The sequence below is a fragment of the Podarcis raffonei genome, chromosome 13 (genome assembly GCF_027172205.1).
Source record: "Podarcis raffonei isolate rPodRaf1 chromosome 13, rPodRaf1.pri, whole genome shotgun sequence".
Taxonomy (NCBI): Eukaryota; Metazoa; Chordata; class Lepidosauria; order Squamata; family Lacertidae; genus Podarcis; species Podarcis raffonei.
In genome coordinates, this window is record NC_070614.1 from 31,297,827 (window position 1) to 31,317,147 (window position 19,321).

Sequence of the window (19,321 nt, forward strand, 5' to 3'; positions counted from 1 at the left end):
CTTTCACTTATGAGAAGGCACAGCATTTTTTCTTATGAATTGTTTGTATTAAATATTGCAAATATTAAATATTCATTGGCAATGTAACCACCAGGTTTCATCAATAAATAGGCTGAATGATAACATATTTATTATTTGCAGTTTATTTAACAAGTCCCTTCTATTTTATTTTTTTTGTTTGAATAGCCAGGGTCTTTTTTTCTGTTTTGATTTGCTTTAGCAAACCTGGGTTTGTCACTCAGTGAACACTTGACATGGAGCTTGAGGCAATCTCAGCTCTGTGAAAAGTCTACCATCTATTACACCAAAGAATGATTCAACATAAGGTATCATGATGACCACTATCTTGTTGTCATTTAGTCATTTAGTTGTGTCTAACTCTCGTGACCCCACAGACCAGAGCACGCCAGGCACTCCTGTCTTGCCTCCCACAGTTTGGTCAAATTCATGAGTTTCGAGAACACTATTCAGTATGGACTAAGGCTTGTATTGAGACCTATCACTTGTCCACACTTCCACCTGTCCCGTGCCTAGGAAGCATGAGTTCAAGTGGTTTTCCACTTGTCCTTTGCTTTCTAAGCATGGCCTGTGCAGTTTTCTGTTTGCCTTGCCACTTTCCATGTGAAAACCTGCTCCTTGACACTAAAACAGATAAAATGTCAATCTATGGAAAACCCAAATAATGTTTGCTCTGATTCAGCAGTAAAGCTCGGGTTTTCCCAGGGAAAAGCAGTGGGACAAGTGAAAGACTGGGGGGAGGGAGGCATACATTCATAATTCTCATATAATTGAAAGGGTAGCAGTGGGAAGCAGTGGGAGAGCTTTCTAGCAGTGGTGTCACTCAGACCCCATCCTTTGCAGAGTTTGTGTCAGGAATGAGGCAGCTCCTAGTGAAACTCCACAGCCTGCTGCAGAACAGAGAGAGTTAGATCTGCAGCAGGCTGAACAGTGCCCAGTGCAACTCCCACAGGCATTGGAATGCCGATTGCCAAGGGAACAACGGAGAGCGAGCCAGAACATAGTCAAAGCTCTCTGGAAGATCAGTTAGGCGCAAACAGGCAAGGAGATAGTTTGTCGGAACAGGAAGAGGTTGGAGCTAAGACAATTAGTCCAAAAAGCTGGTGAATGGGAGGGTTGTTAGACAGGAAGCAAAACAAGAGACATGAGAGTCGTAAGTTCAATATCTTCTGTAGATCTCAGAAGGACTCTTTAGAAGGGTCATCTTGAGTAATGATGCTGGAGGCTTTGTTAGAGCTGTCCGGAGCTATCTGTTGATTTTTATTTTTTTTTGCAATAAATCCTGTGCTTACTGTGTTATCAAGCTGGGAACCTGGACTCCTGACAGTTTGTTATCTCCCCTATAATTAACAGTCACTAATCATTATCATTACTTTTCATCTCCTGTGGCTTTCCAGAAGAAAAATCGACAAGAAAGCCTATAAAAACTCCTATACCATTGAGATCTAGGAGTTGTGCTCCGGGCTCTCTCTGTTTTTGTTTTTGTTTTGTTTGAGAACAAACTGAGAACAGAGTGTCTGTCTGTCTTTTTTATGTTATAGTTGAGACATGACAATTCAAGTACTAGTATTCTGTTACCAATGGGGGGAGAAATTATCTTCAGGAAGCCTATTGACAGAATAAGCCATCATAAACTGTAGCCTGTTCCATGTAACAAGCTGCTGCTATAGAAGGACACAGGAGAGTTTGTGTCTAGAGACAAGCCTTGCTGTCAAAATGGTGAGACCAGTGGTGTTGCTGCTTCTGCTATCTCACATGATATTCAATGTTGATACCATGAAGTGCCATATAAACGATCCTCTCCATATTCCACATGAGTGGTATCAATCAGGTAGCCTTCTCATTGGTGGAATTGCTTCTCAGATAATTTACATTTCTTCAGATGTTCTCTTCAGCAAACACCCTTCCCAGGATGAGTTTGATGTTCAAGTGTGAGTAATGCAAGAAATAGACTTCTCAAACAATGTATGTATGGGGTGAATTGCAGCAAATGAGTTTAGAGGGACAGGGAATGCACACAACCTCCTTTCCTGACCACCATGTATATTATGAAAAGGTCCAATGTGGGCCTGTTAGCATGTTTGTCTTATATATTTGAAAGCCTCTTTGGGATCAAGATCCCTTACTTTTACTTTTCAGGAAAACATACTTGCAAGCCCCCTTCAGATCATCATGCTAAATATATAAGTCAGTGCTGAAGTGGTTGCACACCCAGCCTCCTTTGGAGAAGGGACACCTTGTTCACACACCAACATACTTTTGTGCTTATGTGTCTAGCCTGAATGCCCAAAGAGGGCTCCTATCTTTCTCAATCACTGACTTTTTAATTCTTCTGTTGTCCTCACATCTTCACAGTATATCCACATTTCCTCCTCCCTTGATGAAAAATTCTTCCTGTCTTGGAATCAGAGGGTCATGTTTTCTTTACATACACCACATTTGCATATAGGCAGGCATAATATTTATAAGGTACCATAACTCTAAAAAGAATATCAGAAATTAAAGCCTAAATAAATAAGTAAACAGAAAGCCTCATGTTTGAAAATGTTGCCTGCAAGGATATGTGGACATGAGGAAAATCAGACATGAAGATAGCAAAGCTGATGGAATAAGTTATATAGAAAGTAGTGAACTTAGATTTCAAAAGGAAAGAAACTAAGCACTTGTCCACACCAGAACAAAATTGTGGATATTTCCTTCCATTAAATGTCCATGTCTCTGTGTTTATCTCGAACATTTTGCACTTTGCAAGGATTTTAAAGACCCACAGTAAAAGAGGGAAAGGTCTGGGACAGCACTTAGATGTGGAGGTCATCATATGGATTCCCTTATACTAATAGGGAGACAGGCTGGTGCAAATCCAGATTTTTCTTCACTTTGGATAAACATGAAAAAGATGTTTGAAAACACTGATGGGTGTCAGATCAGGAGACTAGCTTAAGTAGAAAAAGATGAGAAGTATTTTGTTCGTTTTTCCTTCTCCCTTAAATGGCCCTCGCTAGGAATGACAGTATAGTATAATTTACTTCAGAAAAGTATATTTTTATGCATTTTCTTTTAAATAGAGCACAAACTAATAGTGGACACAGTATTCATTGTAGTTGTTTAAAGCAGCAAGTCAATAGAAAGCCAAATAAATCACCATATATATCTGGTTGAGTAGAGGAGAGCTCTCTCTCAGGGCATTTCCATGGTGGGTGGATTGGAAATAGTCACTGACGATGCACATTGTTTGCATATAAAAGGTACAATCCTAGGCAGCACCACTTGAAAGCTCACAGAAATCATTTTCTAACACCTTGGAGGATCACCTCTAGGTAGAGAAGGCAAACCAAAGCTCTGATTCATAAAAGAAAGCACCATACATTCATTGCGACTAAATAATTGAATGCAGCTTTTAAGTTGTACTTCACCAATTCTCTCAGTGTTGCACTGCTCTACCATCCATCTTGTTATCATTTGATCTTTCTTCCTCTGATCACCATTTTGGTTTTTCTCTGACGTTTACTCCCCTCCCATTTAACTCTAACAAATTTATGACATTTGTGTGTATAGACTTGTCTTAATGAAATGTAGTGTGGGCCATCGCAGTGCGAAAGTGATTCATATGAATTGTAGAATCCTCTTGTGAAAGAGAATGTAACTCCATTTGCAGAGTGGTGGCAAAGTTATACCAGCACATCCTAGCCTTGGCGTTTGCTGTGAATGAGATCAATGAGAATCCAAAGATCTTGCATAATATCACACTTGGTTTCCACATCTATGACAGCTATTACAGCCTGATGATGACCTATCGTACCACTCTGGACCTGCTTTTCAATTTGCGTAGATTTCCCCCCAACTACAGGTGTGATTTGCCAAAAAACCTGATGGCTGTCATTGGTGGCCTTGGCTCAGACATCTCCTTTCACATATCAGACATATTAGGTCTCTACAAGATTCCACAGGTAGGATTTGTGCATGGAGATTGGGGGACTTTAAAAGATCATACAGAAAGAGAGGCATGGTTCACAGAAAAACAAAATATTGTGTGATGATTATAGAACATATCCTGATGAGGCATGTCTTCAGACAGACTAGGAAAACAGGTGCCTTGGAATAGAATCTGACATCTTGGAAGTCTTCCTTCTTACCCCCCCCCCCATAAATTGTACCCCACAGTCTGCTTGTATGCTATTGCAATAGCTGCTGTTATTTCAAGTTGCTTTATTTTACAGTGATAGTGCATTGTTTTTATGGAAATTCTTTTACATTCAAAGCAGTCCCATGCACATCTCTACTAATGCATGGCTCGTGATGGGGGAGAAAATTTGTTGATTTGTATTTAACAGCAAATTTACCTAATCTGCACTTTCTGAAACCATATGCAAACTGAAACACAGTCATCTTTTGAAATTTGCACATCTGCAAGTTTTGCAATGCAGTTTTTCAGCAAAGTAATGTGTTCAAATATGCCTATGCTAGAGCAAAGTGCACACATACAAATGCATATATTACTGAAAGTTGCTTACAAAAATGATTATGTAATTAAAGGGAATTTGCTTTTAAAAAATTGGATATATTAGGCAACATTGCATACAAAAATGTGCATATTAGAGAAGTCACTAAATTGCTGATGAATTTTCATGCAGACTATTTTTTAAAAAAATCTGGTGTGGAAATGTGAAGAACTGATATTAAAAGTGGAAAAATTAGAAATTGAAACTGACAGGTTTTCCATCACAAAGGCACCACTGAAATAAGAACAGTTTAAAAAATTTTTATAGCTCACATATGGCTCCTTTGCCCCAGGGAAAAGTGATACAACACAACTATCTTCCTTTTACCGCATGATTCCAAATGAATCTCATCAGTACCTGGGGATTCTCCGATTACTTCAGCATTTTGGATGGATGTGGGTTGGGCTATTTGCTGTGAATGATGATAGTGGAGAACAGTTCTTGCAGGTGTTGGAACCAATGCTTTCTCAGAATGGCATCTGTTCAGCCTTTGCAGAAAGAATTCCAAAGCAAGCATCTTGGCATACAGGAAACCAAATGAACACTATGGCCTTCAATATTAACCAACGTTTGACAAATAGCACAGCTAATACATTGATTATCTATGGAGAAACTATGATCATTTCATGGTTAATTCTTATAGCAGATCTTGTATATAAAGAAAATATGATGTCTTGGAGAAAGCTGTGGATCATGACAGCCCAGATCGATGTTGCATTAACAAGCATTCAAGCCCAAGCAAATTTGCAAGTGTTCCAAGGTGCTATTTTGTTCACAGCGCACTCACACGAGCTTCCAAGCTTTAAGGAATTTCTTCAGAATATAAAACTTTGCAGGACACAAGAAAACAGCTTTTTCAAGGACTTCTGTGAGCAAATATTTGGCTGCTCATTTCCAAATTCCCAGAATCTGATGGAGGATGGTAGTGAATGTACAGGGGAGGAAAGGCTAGAAAGTCTTCCTGGATCTCTCTTTGAAATAGCTGTGACTGGCCACAGCTACAGCATCTATAATGCTGTTTATGCTGTGGTGCATTCTTTCCATGCAATGTATTCATCTAGATCCATTCACAGGATAAAAAGAAAGAAGAGAAGTCTTCAAGATTTTGGGGCTTGGGAGGTAGCATTTCTACAATGAATTTACTGCTGGTTGCATTCAGTGATAATCCTATGCAGAGTAGACCCATTCAAATTAATAGACATGACTAGTTTAAAGGTAAAGGTAAAGGTAAAGATAAAGGTAAAGGTAAAGGGACCCCTGACAGTTAAGTCCAGTAACAGTTGACTTTGGGGTTGCGGTGCTCATCTTGCTTTACTGGCCGAGGAAGCCAGCGTTTGTCCGCAGACAGTTTTTCCGGGTCATGTGGCCAGCATGACTAAGCTGTTTCTGGCGCAACAGAACACAGAAACCAGCACACGGAAACACTGTTTACCTTCCTGCTGGAGCAGTTCCTATTTATCTACTTGCACTTTTGGGCATGCTTTTGAACTGCTAGGTTGGCAGGAGCTGGGACCGAGCAACGGGAGCTCACTCCGTCACAGGGATTCGAACCGCCAACCTGATCGGCAAGCCCAAGAAACTCAGTGGTTTAGACCACACCACCACCCACATCCCTATGACTATGTTTATGACTAGTTTAGGTACATTCATTTCAATAGGTCTACTCTGTGTAAAGCTTAATTGGAGACAACCATTTGTTATCAAGAAAATCTCAATACAAAGTGAGATAATATCAAACATCCAATATCCTGTTGATCTGTGAATAACTGGTGAAATGGTGGTGTGCACATTATTTTTTGATAAACTGTTATGGTTTCCCATTTTGTCTTCCTGTAATTCCATTATAAAGTATATACTCCAATATTATGCTTAAACATAGGAAAGTGCCGGTAGTGGTCAGTGGAGATGAAGAGGTGTTGCTCACTTGGCTTCCATACAGCAAGTTCCACTGCTACATACTAAGATGGGGAGGCTCGAGGCATGGTGAGATTAATGTTATGTGTGCACAGTGCCAATCCAACACTCCTGCCACCATGCTTGCATCATGTTGAGCTCCTCTCGCCTTGCTCCTCCCCTTTTCCACCTGGGTAAGCAGCAGCAGCACTTGCAAACCATGCCACCCAACCTGCACCACCCCAATGACCTTTACTAGAAACTTAGCACCACTTGGGGAGAAAGAGTATATAAGTTCAAGTAATAAGTGTACATTTCCCATCTTCCGCTATTGCAGAACAGCTGTTGCTGTTGTTTAGGCTGCACTTACATAAAACTTCAAACAACTGTAATCAATAAAAACATTGTAAAACCCAGCATGGAGGTTTCAAAAATATTCCAAATGGCCTTTTCCATTCTTGCTCCATAGCTGAAGATTGCTCATTCAGGAAGCTTCACCTGCCACCCACTTTATTTTTCTTCTTGTACTAAAATACATTTTAATTTGCTCATATATTTTAGAGTCACCTTATAGAACAAGGATGGGAAACCTGTGCCCCTCTGAGTGCTGTTGGACTCTAACACCCAACTAGAGTCATTGCAGTCAAAGTTGAATGTTGTCCACCACTGTTTTAGACTAGTTGAGATAATATGTGTCTTTTTATTTTGGTCTTGTGTTGCTGCTGCTTTTACTAAGGTTTAGGGTAATAGGATTCAAGTTTTTTGTTGTTTGGAATATTCTTGCTTTCATCCTCTTAGAGGCTCTGTATAAAGTTTCTTTAATGCAAAGACACCAAACATATAGTTTATTACCCCTTTGTTTCATTTTTACCCATTTCAACTAGCTCCACCCATTTCTTCAAGGCGTTGTGTTTAATAATTCTGCAGAAGAAATTGTGTCCTTTAATGATAAAAAGGAAATGGAAGCTGACCTTGACATAGTGAACCTAGTGATTTCCCCAAATAACTCATTCCTTAGAGTGAAAATTGGAAAGTTTGAACACAAAGCTCCAATGGAAGATAAACTTGTCATCAATGAAGATATAATTGTGTGGCATGGAAGCTTTAACCAGGTATGAGTTTTGAGGTGCTTTGGGGAGCTACTTTCCATTCTCCATATGGGTGTGCCAATGTTTGAGACTATCCTTTGTTGAATAACAAGATCCATGTAATGGATGATAATTTGTCTTGATAAATCCAGTGCCTTTTACTGCATCCAGAAACAAAAAAAGGTAAAGGTAAAGGGCCCCTGACAGTTAAGTCCAGTCACAAACAACTCTGAGGTTGTAGCGCTCATTTCGCTTTACAGGCCAAGGGAGCTGGCGTTTGTCCACTCCGCAGACAGTTTTTTTTCCAGGTCATGTGGCCAGCATGACTAAGCCGCTTCTGGTGCAATGGAACACCGAAACCAGAGCAGTGCAGGGAAACACTGTTTACCTTTCCGCAGGAGCCATACCTATTTATCTACTTGCACTTTTTGGCATATTTTGAACTCCTAGGTTGGCAGGAGCTGGGACTGAGCAACAGGAGCTCACCCCATTGTGAAGATTCGAATTGCTGACCTTTTGATCAGCAAGCCCAAGAGGCTCAGTGGTTTAGACCACAGTGCCACTCACATCCCTTCTTAGAAACTAAGGAGAGGTGTAAAAAAAAAGAAAGAAAGCTGAATATATCAATCTCTGCATGGAAACAGTTGTTTCCTCCAGTCAGAAAATGGGGCATCTGGAAGTTCTGCTGTGGTGAGCCAAATACAGAGATGAGGGAGATGAGGGAAATGCACACACACTGGCATCTGGGAGCATGGTCATGGGTCTATAGGTCTATACTGTTGGTGAGTGGCCCCCTTGGGAAAGGCTGACTCCTCTTCCCAGGCTCTGAGGCCTCTCTCTGGTGGTCTGCCCCTGGCTGGTCTTCGGTCAGTCCAGGGAGACCGGTGATAAGCGACACCTCCCTTTTGAGAGTTGCACACTCACTTTCCCCTTGCATCTCAGCAGAAGAAAGAAACAGTCTGAAAGTAGTCTAACATCCTACTTTATTCACAGACTGTACACTGTACATGGAGCTAGTACAAATCATGTCTGCTCTCTCAGCAGCCTCCGTACAACTCACTCCTTCCTCCTTTGCAGCAACCACAGGAAGGTCTCAAGTTACACTGAGAACACAACCCTGAGAACAGTGTAGGACATCCTGTCTCACGCTCAGTAACATCAGAAGTATCACATGATGTAAACAATGTGCTGCTATCACGCAGCTGGTGAGCACACAAATCCCAACATATACCACATCTCTGTAGGCCTCTATTGCCATTTCCTACACCTGCCCAGTCTACCCCTTTATCCAGTGCAGGATTTCCAGTTACTTTAGGACCACAAGTTGGCTAAGTTGTGCATCCCCCCCCCCCAATATACTGGATGCTAGGATAGGGGTTTAGCGGTAGATGCAGAGAAATGTGTTGATGTGTTTGGAAGGTGCTGGAGAAGTTAATGAGAGAAAAGGGAATAGATGAACACCATTTGGCACCTTTGAAGGTGAAGAATGTTTCTGGAAGACAGCTACTCTAGGTTATGGGTCCATATGCTGGATATGTAACATTCTTAAGATGCAGGTGCCCAGAGTCATGGGGCACCAGGAACAAGAAGGCCTCTCTACTCACCAGAAGGGAGTGATAAGACTCCAGTTCTATACTATACCCTTTGCCATTGTCAAGATATTTGACCAAAGGTTGAGGTTTTAGGTTATGCACTTCTCATATTAGTAATAAAATGTAGCCCCATTTTAACCCATTTCATTTGTCTCAACTCTTTATCCCTCAGTCTAGTCACAATAATTGCCTTGTATTTGGCAAGACTGTGGATACGTATAATAAAACATATTTAAGGGCCAAATCTTGTCTTTCTAGCATCTAAAGTCATGCCTGTTTCTATACAATAATGCACTAAAACAAGTAATTTATCTTCTCTGGAAACATAACTATTGGGCTCAGTAGTGTACTATGTAATAATGTTCAATATAATTTGATTTTTCTGAGTCAACAGCTTACTCATTTTGGTTTTTTTAAAAAAAGGTGATTATTTTCCTCTCATTGATTCCATCATATTCCTTGCTTTGCTGATAGGTGCTGCCTATTTCTTTGTGTTGTGACTCCTGCCACCCTGGTTATCAGAAGAAGAAGAGAGAAGGGGTGAAGTTTTGTTGCTATGATTGTGTTCCATGCCCAGATGGAGAGATTTCAAACCAAAAGGGTTAGTGGTACCAACATTTGCTGCACATACCACCAATTTATCTAACAGACCATTGAATGGTTGTAAGTACTTGGTGAGGGTGTTAAGTTTGTGCCATCTTTCCAAGGTGTTACAACAAGTTTACTCCACCTCGAAACTGGTTCATCAATCTGAGTACTTGCTTCAAATGCAGTCTTTGTCAATGAAAGCATTTTACACATTTATCTGTAGGTCATCAAATGATAAGAGAATTCATGTGGTACGTTGATGTGTGAATCAGACTTTATCTGACAATATTATTGGGAAATCTAGAATTCCATGATTAACTGTAATTGACCAACCCAGACAATTAGTCAAGAATCATGTATTGCCGTCACAGACTACCATATTTTTTGCTCTATAAGACTCACTTTTTTCCTTCCTAAAAAGTAAGGGGAAATGTGTGTGCCTCTTATAGAGTGAATGCAGGCTGCACAGCTATCCCAGAAGCCAGAACAGCAAGAGCGATTGCTGCTTTCACTGCGCAGCGATCCCTCTTGCTGTTCTGGCTTCTGAGATTCAGAATTTTTTTTCTCTTGTTTTCCTCCTCCAAAAACTAGGTGCGTCTTGTGGTCTGATGCGTCTTATAGAGCGAAAAATACGGTATATTGTCAATGTGTGTAGAAAGAGAAATCACTCCAACATAATGAAAACAAGGCAAATTGTCATGAGTGTCTCCAGCTTATAATCCATAAATGGCAAACACTGCAACTGCTTCTATCTGCATTCTACAAATACCTTAGAAACCCTGCTTAGAATGTCCTGCAACAATGAATACATGCAGAATTATGTGTGTGTTGTCACCCTATGTATTTATTTACTTATTTATTGCAGAATATTTTTAGCCTGCCCTAAATCCATCTCAGAATGGATTGCAGCAATTAAAACCACAGTAATAACTCAAATTAATTAAATAAGAGTGTGTAAAGAAAATTAAAAACTATAGCAAAAAACCTAGCAGCAGACTAATTTATTTATTTATTTATTTTAGAGTTGCTGTTCTTGCTCAAGGCAGCATTCAATACATGAAAGACAAAAATGCACTTGAGGATTTGCTAAAACACAAAGTAAAGGGTTAAATGTGCATTAATCAGTATAAAGAACTAGCATAAAAATAATATTATTCAATCACTTCTAAGAATGATAATAATAATCAGTACATACTGTTATTCATAAGCTTTCTGGACTATAGGTTGGTAGAGCATAAGACTCTTAGGTAGAATATATACACATATAAAAAACGTTGTGAAAATATTTTTTTTTAAAAAAAAGTTTTGAAAAATAAATTAAATTTAGCATAGCTCACTGTCGCCATTTAGTGTCCCATGTGTATATTGCACTTTACAACACATTTAAAACATTTTATCTGCAACTGTATAGATGAGTCCCCAATCTTCAAATTGTGGGTTTGAGCCCCACATTGGGCAAAATATTTTTGTATTACAGGGGGTTGGACTAGATGACCCTTGGGTCCATTTCAACTTTAAAATTCTATGATTCTATGTTTAATATAAAAATGTCTTCTCACATAACCAATTCTGTACATGGAATGAAAAGCTAGAACTCTCTGCGAGCAGCAAATCCACCTCAGAAGTAATTGTGATATTTTCCCCAAAGGTCTTTCATGAGTTGGCACTAAAATATTTTTCTACCCCCCAGACATGGACAATTGTTTCAGATGCCCAGAAAATCAGTACCCAAGCAAAGGCCAAGATCGATGCATTCCCAGAGCTGTGAGCTTTCTGTCATATGAAGAACCATTAGGGATTAGTTTAGCTTCACTCTCAGCTATGCTTTCCCTGATCACAGTTTTGGTGCTAGGAACTTTTATTAAGCACAAAGAGACCCCCATAGTCAAAGCCAACAACCGGGATGTCACCTATACTCTTCTGATCTCTCTCCTGCTTTGCTTTCTCTGTTCTTTCTTATTTCTCGGAAAACCAAAGAAGGTGACCTGTCTTCTACAACAATCAGCTTTTGGCATCATCTTCACAGTGGCTGTTTCTTCTGTGTTGGCCAAAACCATCATTGTGGTTTTGGCTTTCAAGGCCACCAAGCCAGGATCCAGCATGAGGAAATGGGTGGGGAAAACAATGACAGGTTCAATTGTTCTTTCCTGCTCCCTTGTTCAAGGAGTCATTTGTGCAGTGTGGCTAGGAATCTCTCCCCCCTTTCCAGATGTTGACATGCAGTCACTAGCAGGAAAGATCATCATAAAATGTAATGAAGGCTATGTCAACATGTTTTACATTGTCATGGGCTATATGGGACTTCTGTCTGTTATAAGCTTCACTGTGGCTTTCCTAGCCAGGAAGTTGCCAGATAGTTTTAATGAAGCCAAGTTCATCACTTTTAGTATGCTAGTGTTCTGCAGTGTTTGGGTGTCATTTGTACCAACGTACCTGAGCACCAAAGGCAAATACATGGTGGCTGTGGAGATCTTCTCTATTTTAGCTTCCAGTGCTGGGTTACTAGGCTGTATCTTCTCTCCCAAATGCTATATTATTTTGCTGAAGCCTGAGCTGAATCACAGGGAGCAGCTAAGAAAGCGAAATAATGGAAGCAACCAAGAACCTTAGGGGGAAAAAATGTATCTACTATGGTATGTATTGAGTTGGGACAGTGGTCTGACACTAGGATTTAAAAAGGGGGCAGTGGTTTTACTGCAGTGCTACCATATAGTTCAATCCAGTCCATTTTATTTTTATGAATGTGTTCCACACAGCTAACACAAATAATACATGATAAAACAAGTCATTATTTTATCAGTAACTGTTCTTAATTAATATATATTCTTGGTTCCTGTTTTATTTGTAACATAGGCAACCATCCAGCTCTGTAGTCCTATTGTTTCTCAATCAGCTGTTTATATAATGAAAATTTTCATTGAATCTTGCTTTTTGTATGATATGTATTGACACTGACTCATAAATGATTGCAGTGAGGATGCATTTTGTTGTTTTCCTGGAGTGGTGCTTCTTGGAATGCATTATGTCACAATCCAATATGCATCTACTCTGAAAGTCAGTCCCATTCAGTTCAATGGTTAATAGTCCCAGGTAACTGTCCATAAGAGTGCAGTCTTAATGTAAGAAATGAGCACGTCACAAAGTGTGTTTACATTGTTTACCAAGATGTTATAAAGGTGCATTACCTTTTCCAGAAACAAATCAGCAAAATATTATAAAATTATTTAATTAGTTGAAGTGTGACTTCCTACAAGGTTGCAGAAATTTCTGAAATTTTATGTTGTCCCCTAAAATGGCTGGAATTGTCAATGAAGGTTAACATTCACCAAATTGCAAATGTCCATCACACCATTGCATTTGTCAACACATTTCACCAACAGCAAAGCTTTCCCCTTAAACTGAATGGAAGTGGTTGGTCATAGAATTTTTATACAGATATGCTCTAATGTCTCTACAGAGATAATGTGTGCACTCTAGCTGGTGAACTGAACACATTATTATTATATTACTGTTTATAACACCCTTTATCAAAAGATCTCAGGACCAGGGATAGCACTAAGAACACATTTTATGGAGCATCAATAATAAAAACATAATAAAAAGCATAATGAAGGGATGCGGGTGGCGCTGTGGTGTAAACCACTGAGCCTAGGGCTTGCCAAACCGAAGGTTGTCGGTTCGAATCCCCGCGACGGGGTGAGCTCTCTTTGTTCGGTCTCAGCTTCTGCCAACCTAGCAGTTTGAAAGCATGCCAAAATGCAAGTAGATAAATAGGTACTGCTCCTGCGGAAAGGTAAATGGCGTTTCCATGCATTGCTCTGGTTTTTCCAGAAGCAGCTTAGTCATGCTGGCCACATGACCCAGAAAAACTGTCTACACACAAACGTTGGCTCCCTCGGCCAGTAAAGCAAGATGAGCGCTGCAACCCCAGAGTCGTTCGCGACTAGACTTAACTGTCAGGGGTCCTTTACCTTTACATTTTTTAAAAGCATAATAACAGGCAGCATAATACTAAAATAATCATTTCAACACATGACTGAATAGAGTTAATGATTTCAAATTTCTATCTAAGCACTGAACCAAGCAGCTGTTAATTGCAGGTGTGGAAGGGAATGATTTTCATTAGGACTGCAACACACAGGGAAGAGAGGGTTAATGTCTTTCATCAAAGGTCAAGGTCCTGATAAAAATCACTCCCTCCAATTTGCCATTAGACCTGGAAGGAATGTTTCCATTGGCATCAATGAGAAAGTTCCTTTATAAGCCAAAAGAAGGTGGGGGAAGGGAAACACTGGGGAAGCGTAGGAATGGGTGGGTGGAGAAGGAGTTAAAACTCCCCTCCCCAAATGTAGCAGACCTCACATCTGCCATGCTACTAATTAAACACACACAGAGAGACACACACACAATGATTCCTAATACATATTTAGCATCACAACTAGTTTGGCCCTAAGAGTCATGTTCTGTTCTTCAAAATAAGTGTCAGTGGTGATGCTCCAACTTTTGCCCCATGATTACTTTTTTTTAGTGGGAGAAATAGAGTTTGAGAACTGCATGAAAAAAATAAAATAAGTGCACATTTTGAACAACAGCTTTATTTAATTCCAGACTTTGGTTTGAAAAGTGTGACCTGGGTAGTTTCTCAGTAAAAAATGTTTTTTAAAATCTCCATCTGTAATTGTGATGAAGTGAAGAGTGTTGACATGCATTATTATTATTATTATTATTATTATTATTATTATTATTATTATTATTTAGAGAAATTTGATTGGATAAATTATCTTAGTTTCACTTTGGTCCCATTGATACCAATGTGGAAAATCAGGGTGCCACTTAAATCCACACACAGAGAAGAAAACTAAATAGTATATTATTGGAAGTGGTCCTTAGTCTTAACAAATTAGACAAAGCAGCCTTGATCTCTTTATTTCTCATGCTGTAAATCAGTGGGTTCAGCAAAGGTGGGACCATGGAATATATCACTGTAAAAATTAAATCTAAATGTGTTGCTGTATTAGTCATGGGACTCAAATAGGAAAACAAGCCTGTGACCATAAATGTGGAGAATACCATGAGATGTGGAAGGCAGGTAGAGAAGGCCTTTTGTCTTCCCTGTGCAGATGTCATCCTTAACACAGCACTAAAAATCTGTACATATGTCACAAGAACAAATATAAAGCAGCCTAACCCAATGAGAGAAAACAAGAGCAGAACTCCAGTTTCAATCTGATTTTTCTTAGAACAGGAAATCTTTACTAACTGTGGGATTTCACAGAAAAACTGATTGACAACATTGGAGCAGAAAGGAGTTGCAAAAGTGCTGACAGTGTGCAAACCTGCATAAAGAAACCCAGTGATCCATACAGTAAGGATCATTTCAGTGCACGCTCTCCTGTTCATCACCACCTGGTATTGCAGTGGATTACAGATAGCAACATACCGATCATAGGCCATGACTATGAGGAGGAAAAAATCAGTAGATAAGAAGAAGGTGAAGAATAGGGCTTGACCAACACATCCGGAATAAGAAATGAGAGTAGTATTCATGAGGGAATTGGCCATGGATTGGGGGATAATGACCGAAACCTGGCCCAGGTCCTGCATGGCCAGGTTCATCAGGAAGATATACATTGGTGTGTGCAGGTGGTGGTCAAAGGCTACTGCAGAGATTATTAAAAGATTCCCTGTTACAGTTGCCAAATACAATACCAGGAACAGGATGCTGTGTAGACTTTGTAATTTCTGAACTTTTGAGAATTCCAGAAGCAGAAACTCTGAAACAGTACTTTGGTTAGCAATGGCTTGATCCTTGCTAACATCCATGCTATCTGTAAAAAGAATCAGAAGTGCTATCTCTTAATTGTAACAGAATATTGTAATAATACAATGCTGTCTAAGAAGTGCTATAAGAGACAAATAAAACAGAGCTAGAAATAGGTGTGCCTAACTGAACCTTCAGTGACAATGGAGCATGTCCAAGCTATAGACCTCCTCCTTCCAGAACAGGCCATTCCCTAATCTTCTAGACTTGAGAACTCAGAGCACATATCACCTCTGTTTTTTCAAGATTCAGCTTCAATTTATTGGCTCACATCCAGCCCATCATTGTCTCCAAGCACAAGTATAGCTCCTGAACCACATCTCCTGTTTTAGATGGAACAAAGTGATAAACCCAAGTGTCACCCACATACTAATGGCACAAAATTTCCTAATTATGGCTCCCAGCAGTGTCATTTGTGTCCAATAAGGTCATAATGAGATTTTCTTCACTTACATTTGATCTACCTTGTAATTACCTACCTATACCTCTGCTCAAATGTAAACCAAGGAGCTACAAGAGTTCTGCCCGTTGGAAAAGGCCTTTGTTATTTCTCGGTTCCATAGATCAACTATGGCTTTGGAAGGAGCAACTATCGTTCCCATAAACCTTCAGAAATTCACCAGAAACCACGACAATTGGGGGTGCACATTTTAATACCCCCCCCTTTCCAAGGGAAAGAGCTACTAAATTGTTTAATCTCAACAGGAAAAGACATGACCATGATAAGGGTTAAGATGTTTCAGATCTTTGCCCTCCCACATGGCTGTCAGGACCAAATGAAGAATATGTCCTGATGCATGTGATGTAGTAATGACATATTGGAATAGCCCCATAGCTGCCATAGTGGCCATGAAGCCCTGAACCAGCACAAACAAGCTAGTCTTCTGATGGGTATTGAATTCCCCCAGCACAATCCGAGACCACTTCCATTAACTCAGGTAGACAAATTGCTGGTTGACTGCCACTCGTTCTCTCCACCCAGCCAGGTGGGCAGGGTATAATTTGCCAACAACATCATCATCATCTCCATAACATGCCTAAAACAAGAGCTGAGCACAGTCAAAGTCAATTTGTCTCCCCCAAAATGGTGGGGGAAACCTTAGATTTATGCTGTTAACCCCACACAGCCTCTATTTGCACACCAAAGGATGATTTGTATCTCCCCACAGTTGAAAATCAGCACTTCCCATCCCCCATAGCAAATCATTTCTGAAGGGGGGGGAAATATCTGAGGGAAGGAAAACTACATTGGCAAAAAATACTTTATATTTGTGGTCAAAGAATGGAGACATTTAAACAGTCAAAGGAAAGTGAGGAAATGAGGCATAAAAGTTCTGAACATGATGAAACTGTTTCTTGCAACTGAATGACATACAGTGGTTAGCTATGTATGCTTACTTTGTATGTAAGGATTTATCCACACTTAACTTTCCTTCAGACTTTCCAGGCACAATCTGCACTTTAAAGCTCAGGAGTATTCCCCATGTAAACTTGCTCTGTAAAGCTGAGTAGGAGCAAACAGCAAGCCATGGAAAAGCCAAATTGCCATTTGTTGCACTTCAGCTTTAAAGAGTAGATTTTCATGGGCAAAGCTCGGGGCAAAAGAGAGAGTGCTTGGACATGGAGCTTTAAAGTGTTGGCTTGTTCCTGAAAAGAGTAGGGCAAAATGTAAGTGTGAATAAGTTCTAAGTTCCAGCTAAGTGTGATGAGACTACAACAGAACCAAAATGGGAAAGGTCTGTTCCATGGAAACCAGATACGTTGAAAATTAATGATTTTTCAGGCTTTACATATGATAAGCATCCTAGCATCAAAGCACTAGAAAAGCAATTAATGTACACAGTCATACTGTAGTTACAAAAGTTGCATAAACTCCAATTAATACTCAGAAATTTCACTAGCCATGTAAAAACATTTTGATTTCCCATTACATTCCTTATAAATTTCGCCTGAGGAGAATCCTTGAATTTATTTTGAATGCTATGCTTGCAAAATCCACAAACAAGCAAGTGGTCTATGGAATGCTACTAAGAAATGTTGGAAATCTTAAGGAAACCAATTTCATGTTCCCCACTAAGTTTCTTAAAAAAAAAAAAAATTCTCTAGAGGAATCCCCAAATTCACTGAGAATATAAATCTAGTTTGGAATTTTGAAGGCAGCTTTTGTTTTATTCATTGTGGTCCTGCATTGTATAATACATTGTTTTTTTCAGTAAAAGATTTCACATTTTTCGTGAAGAATAAAATACCAAAAATATTCCAGTGTCCAGAAAGAAGGGGGTGTGTGGACAGATTCAACGCAGTATTTTCCTAAATAGAAACTTTAGAGAATATATATGTGAGATCAATTAAGTAACTCCTATGGTGTTAAGTAATATTTTAACTATATAAATTAATTTTTTTTTCTCTTACCTTCAAAAGCACTTTCTCTTCTATTGACTTCAGCTAACTGTATTTGGATAGTCATTCATGGAAATATATGAAAATCAATCAGGTTTTGATGCCAGTAATCACCTCTTCAACATGGGGAGGAGATTGTACTAATATCTGTTTTGTGTTCCTAGAGATTTGCTCCCTGGAGTTCACCAGAGACTAGCAATAGAGACATTCAGGAAATGCATTCAACTTGTTATTTGGTGCAACATTTTTTTGAAAATATGGAGGACAGAAGATACATAAAGATAAAGGTAAAGGGACGCCTGACCATTAGGTCCAGTCGTGACCGACTCTGGGGTTGTGGCGCTCATCTTGCTTCCAGGTGTACAGCTTCCAGGTCATGTGGCCAGCATGACTAAGCTGCTTCTGGCGAACCAGAAGATACATACCTATTAGCTAATTTTAGTTTGCTAATATTTCTGCCTGTGTTTGTATGCATTTGCAGGCATTCCTCAGCAGACCTCTAATTTCCCCATCTGACCATGCTGCCCCATTGACTGCTGCTGAGCAATCTTTCAGCAATGGGCGGAATCAGAAATGGCCACTCACCCAGTCCCAGTGGCATACTTTTGTAAAGAGGTGACCCACCACAGTGCAGGTTGTGGCAGGAACTGTCAAAATATATTGGGCCTCTCCACAGCGCCCCTGGCCCCCATACCATCTGCCCAATGACTTCAATATGGGAGGAATCAAGATGACCTACTCTGTGTCAACCTGGGAACCACTGCCCTGTGCTGCTTCAGATCTGGGTGGGGCCAATGTCTAATTAAATGTGATGCCAGTCCTGGAGTGCAACTCCACTCCCCAACTATGTGTTAAAATGATGAGGATGTCTAGGGGATTGGGAACCTTCTTCAGTCAAGGACCACATTACATCCTGGACCAGGACCAGGTACCACTGCTGGACAGGGCCAGAGATAAAACTAGATGCAGCGATAAATGTGAATTTTACATTTGCAAAGTAGGCTAGATTCTGTACACGCAGACTACCCTCTCTAACCTCCATCCTGAGAAGTGAGAGGCATTAACAGAGCTCAAGGACACATTTCAGTCAGGCAAAACAATTCAGGAAGGTGTGAAGCAGGCATGGGGAGATTGTGTTACTGAAGATTTATAGACTGTGGAGTGTCCCAAGAGCCACGTAGAGGAGTCTAAGGGGTTGCATTTGACTCCCACAACTGAGGATCAATAGCAGGGCAGTCCAGCCTTTCAAACCAAGTGGGACACAAGAGTTGATACCGAAACCACAGACCACACACTGAATTAAATTTTCATGTCATTAATTAAAGTGTTCACAATAGAGTTAATACTATTTAATATATGCCACACACAATTTAATGGTTTAATGTATTTATTCATTTATTTATTAAATAAATTTAATCTGCA

General features: G+C 39.8%; 2 protein-coding genes across 2 annotated transcripts; one reads left to right on the plus strand and one right to left on the minus strand.

Annotated features, from left to right (window-relative positions):
• Positions 1-1,794: 1,794 nt before the first annotated feature.
• Positions 1,795-12,288, plus strand: LOC128398697 (vomeronasal type-2 receptor 26-like). The gene is made up of 5 exons (XM_053359949.1): positions 1,795-1,949; positions 3,674-3,965; positions 4,785-5,636; positions 9,565-9,691; positions 11,369-12,288. The coding sequence occupies exons 1-5, from the start codon at positions 1,795-1,797 to the stop codon at positions 12,286-12,288; spliced, it is 2,346 nt and encodes a 781-aa protein (XP_053215924.1).
• A 2,223-nt stretch (positions 12,289-14,511) lies between these two features.
• LOC128398698 (olfactory receptor 14I1-like) lies at positions 14,512-15,501 on the minus strand. The gene has a single exon (XM_053359950.1). It carries the CDS (start codon positions 15,499-15,501, stop codon positions 14,512-14,514), a length of 990 nt encoding a protein of 329 aa, XP_053215925.1.
• Positions 15,502-19,321: the final 3,820 nt, after the last annotated feature.

Coding starts and splice junctions, on each gene's coding strand:
- LOC128398697 (XM_053359949.1), top strand. CDS start 1,795: ATGAAGTGCCATATAAACGATCCTCTCCATATTCCACATGAGTGGTAT. Junction 1,950..3,673: donor GATGAGTTTGATGTTCAAGT/GTGAGTAATGCA, acceptor CTCCATTTGCAG/AGTGGTGGCAAAGTTATACC. Junction 9,692..11,368: donor AGAGATTTCAAACCAAAAGG/GTTAGTGGTACC, acceptor TCTACCCCCCAG/ACATGGACAATTGTTTCAGA.
- LOC128398698 (XM_053359950.1), bottom strand. CDS start 15,501: ATGGATGTTAGCAAGGATCAAGCCATTGCTAACCAAAGTACTGTTTCA.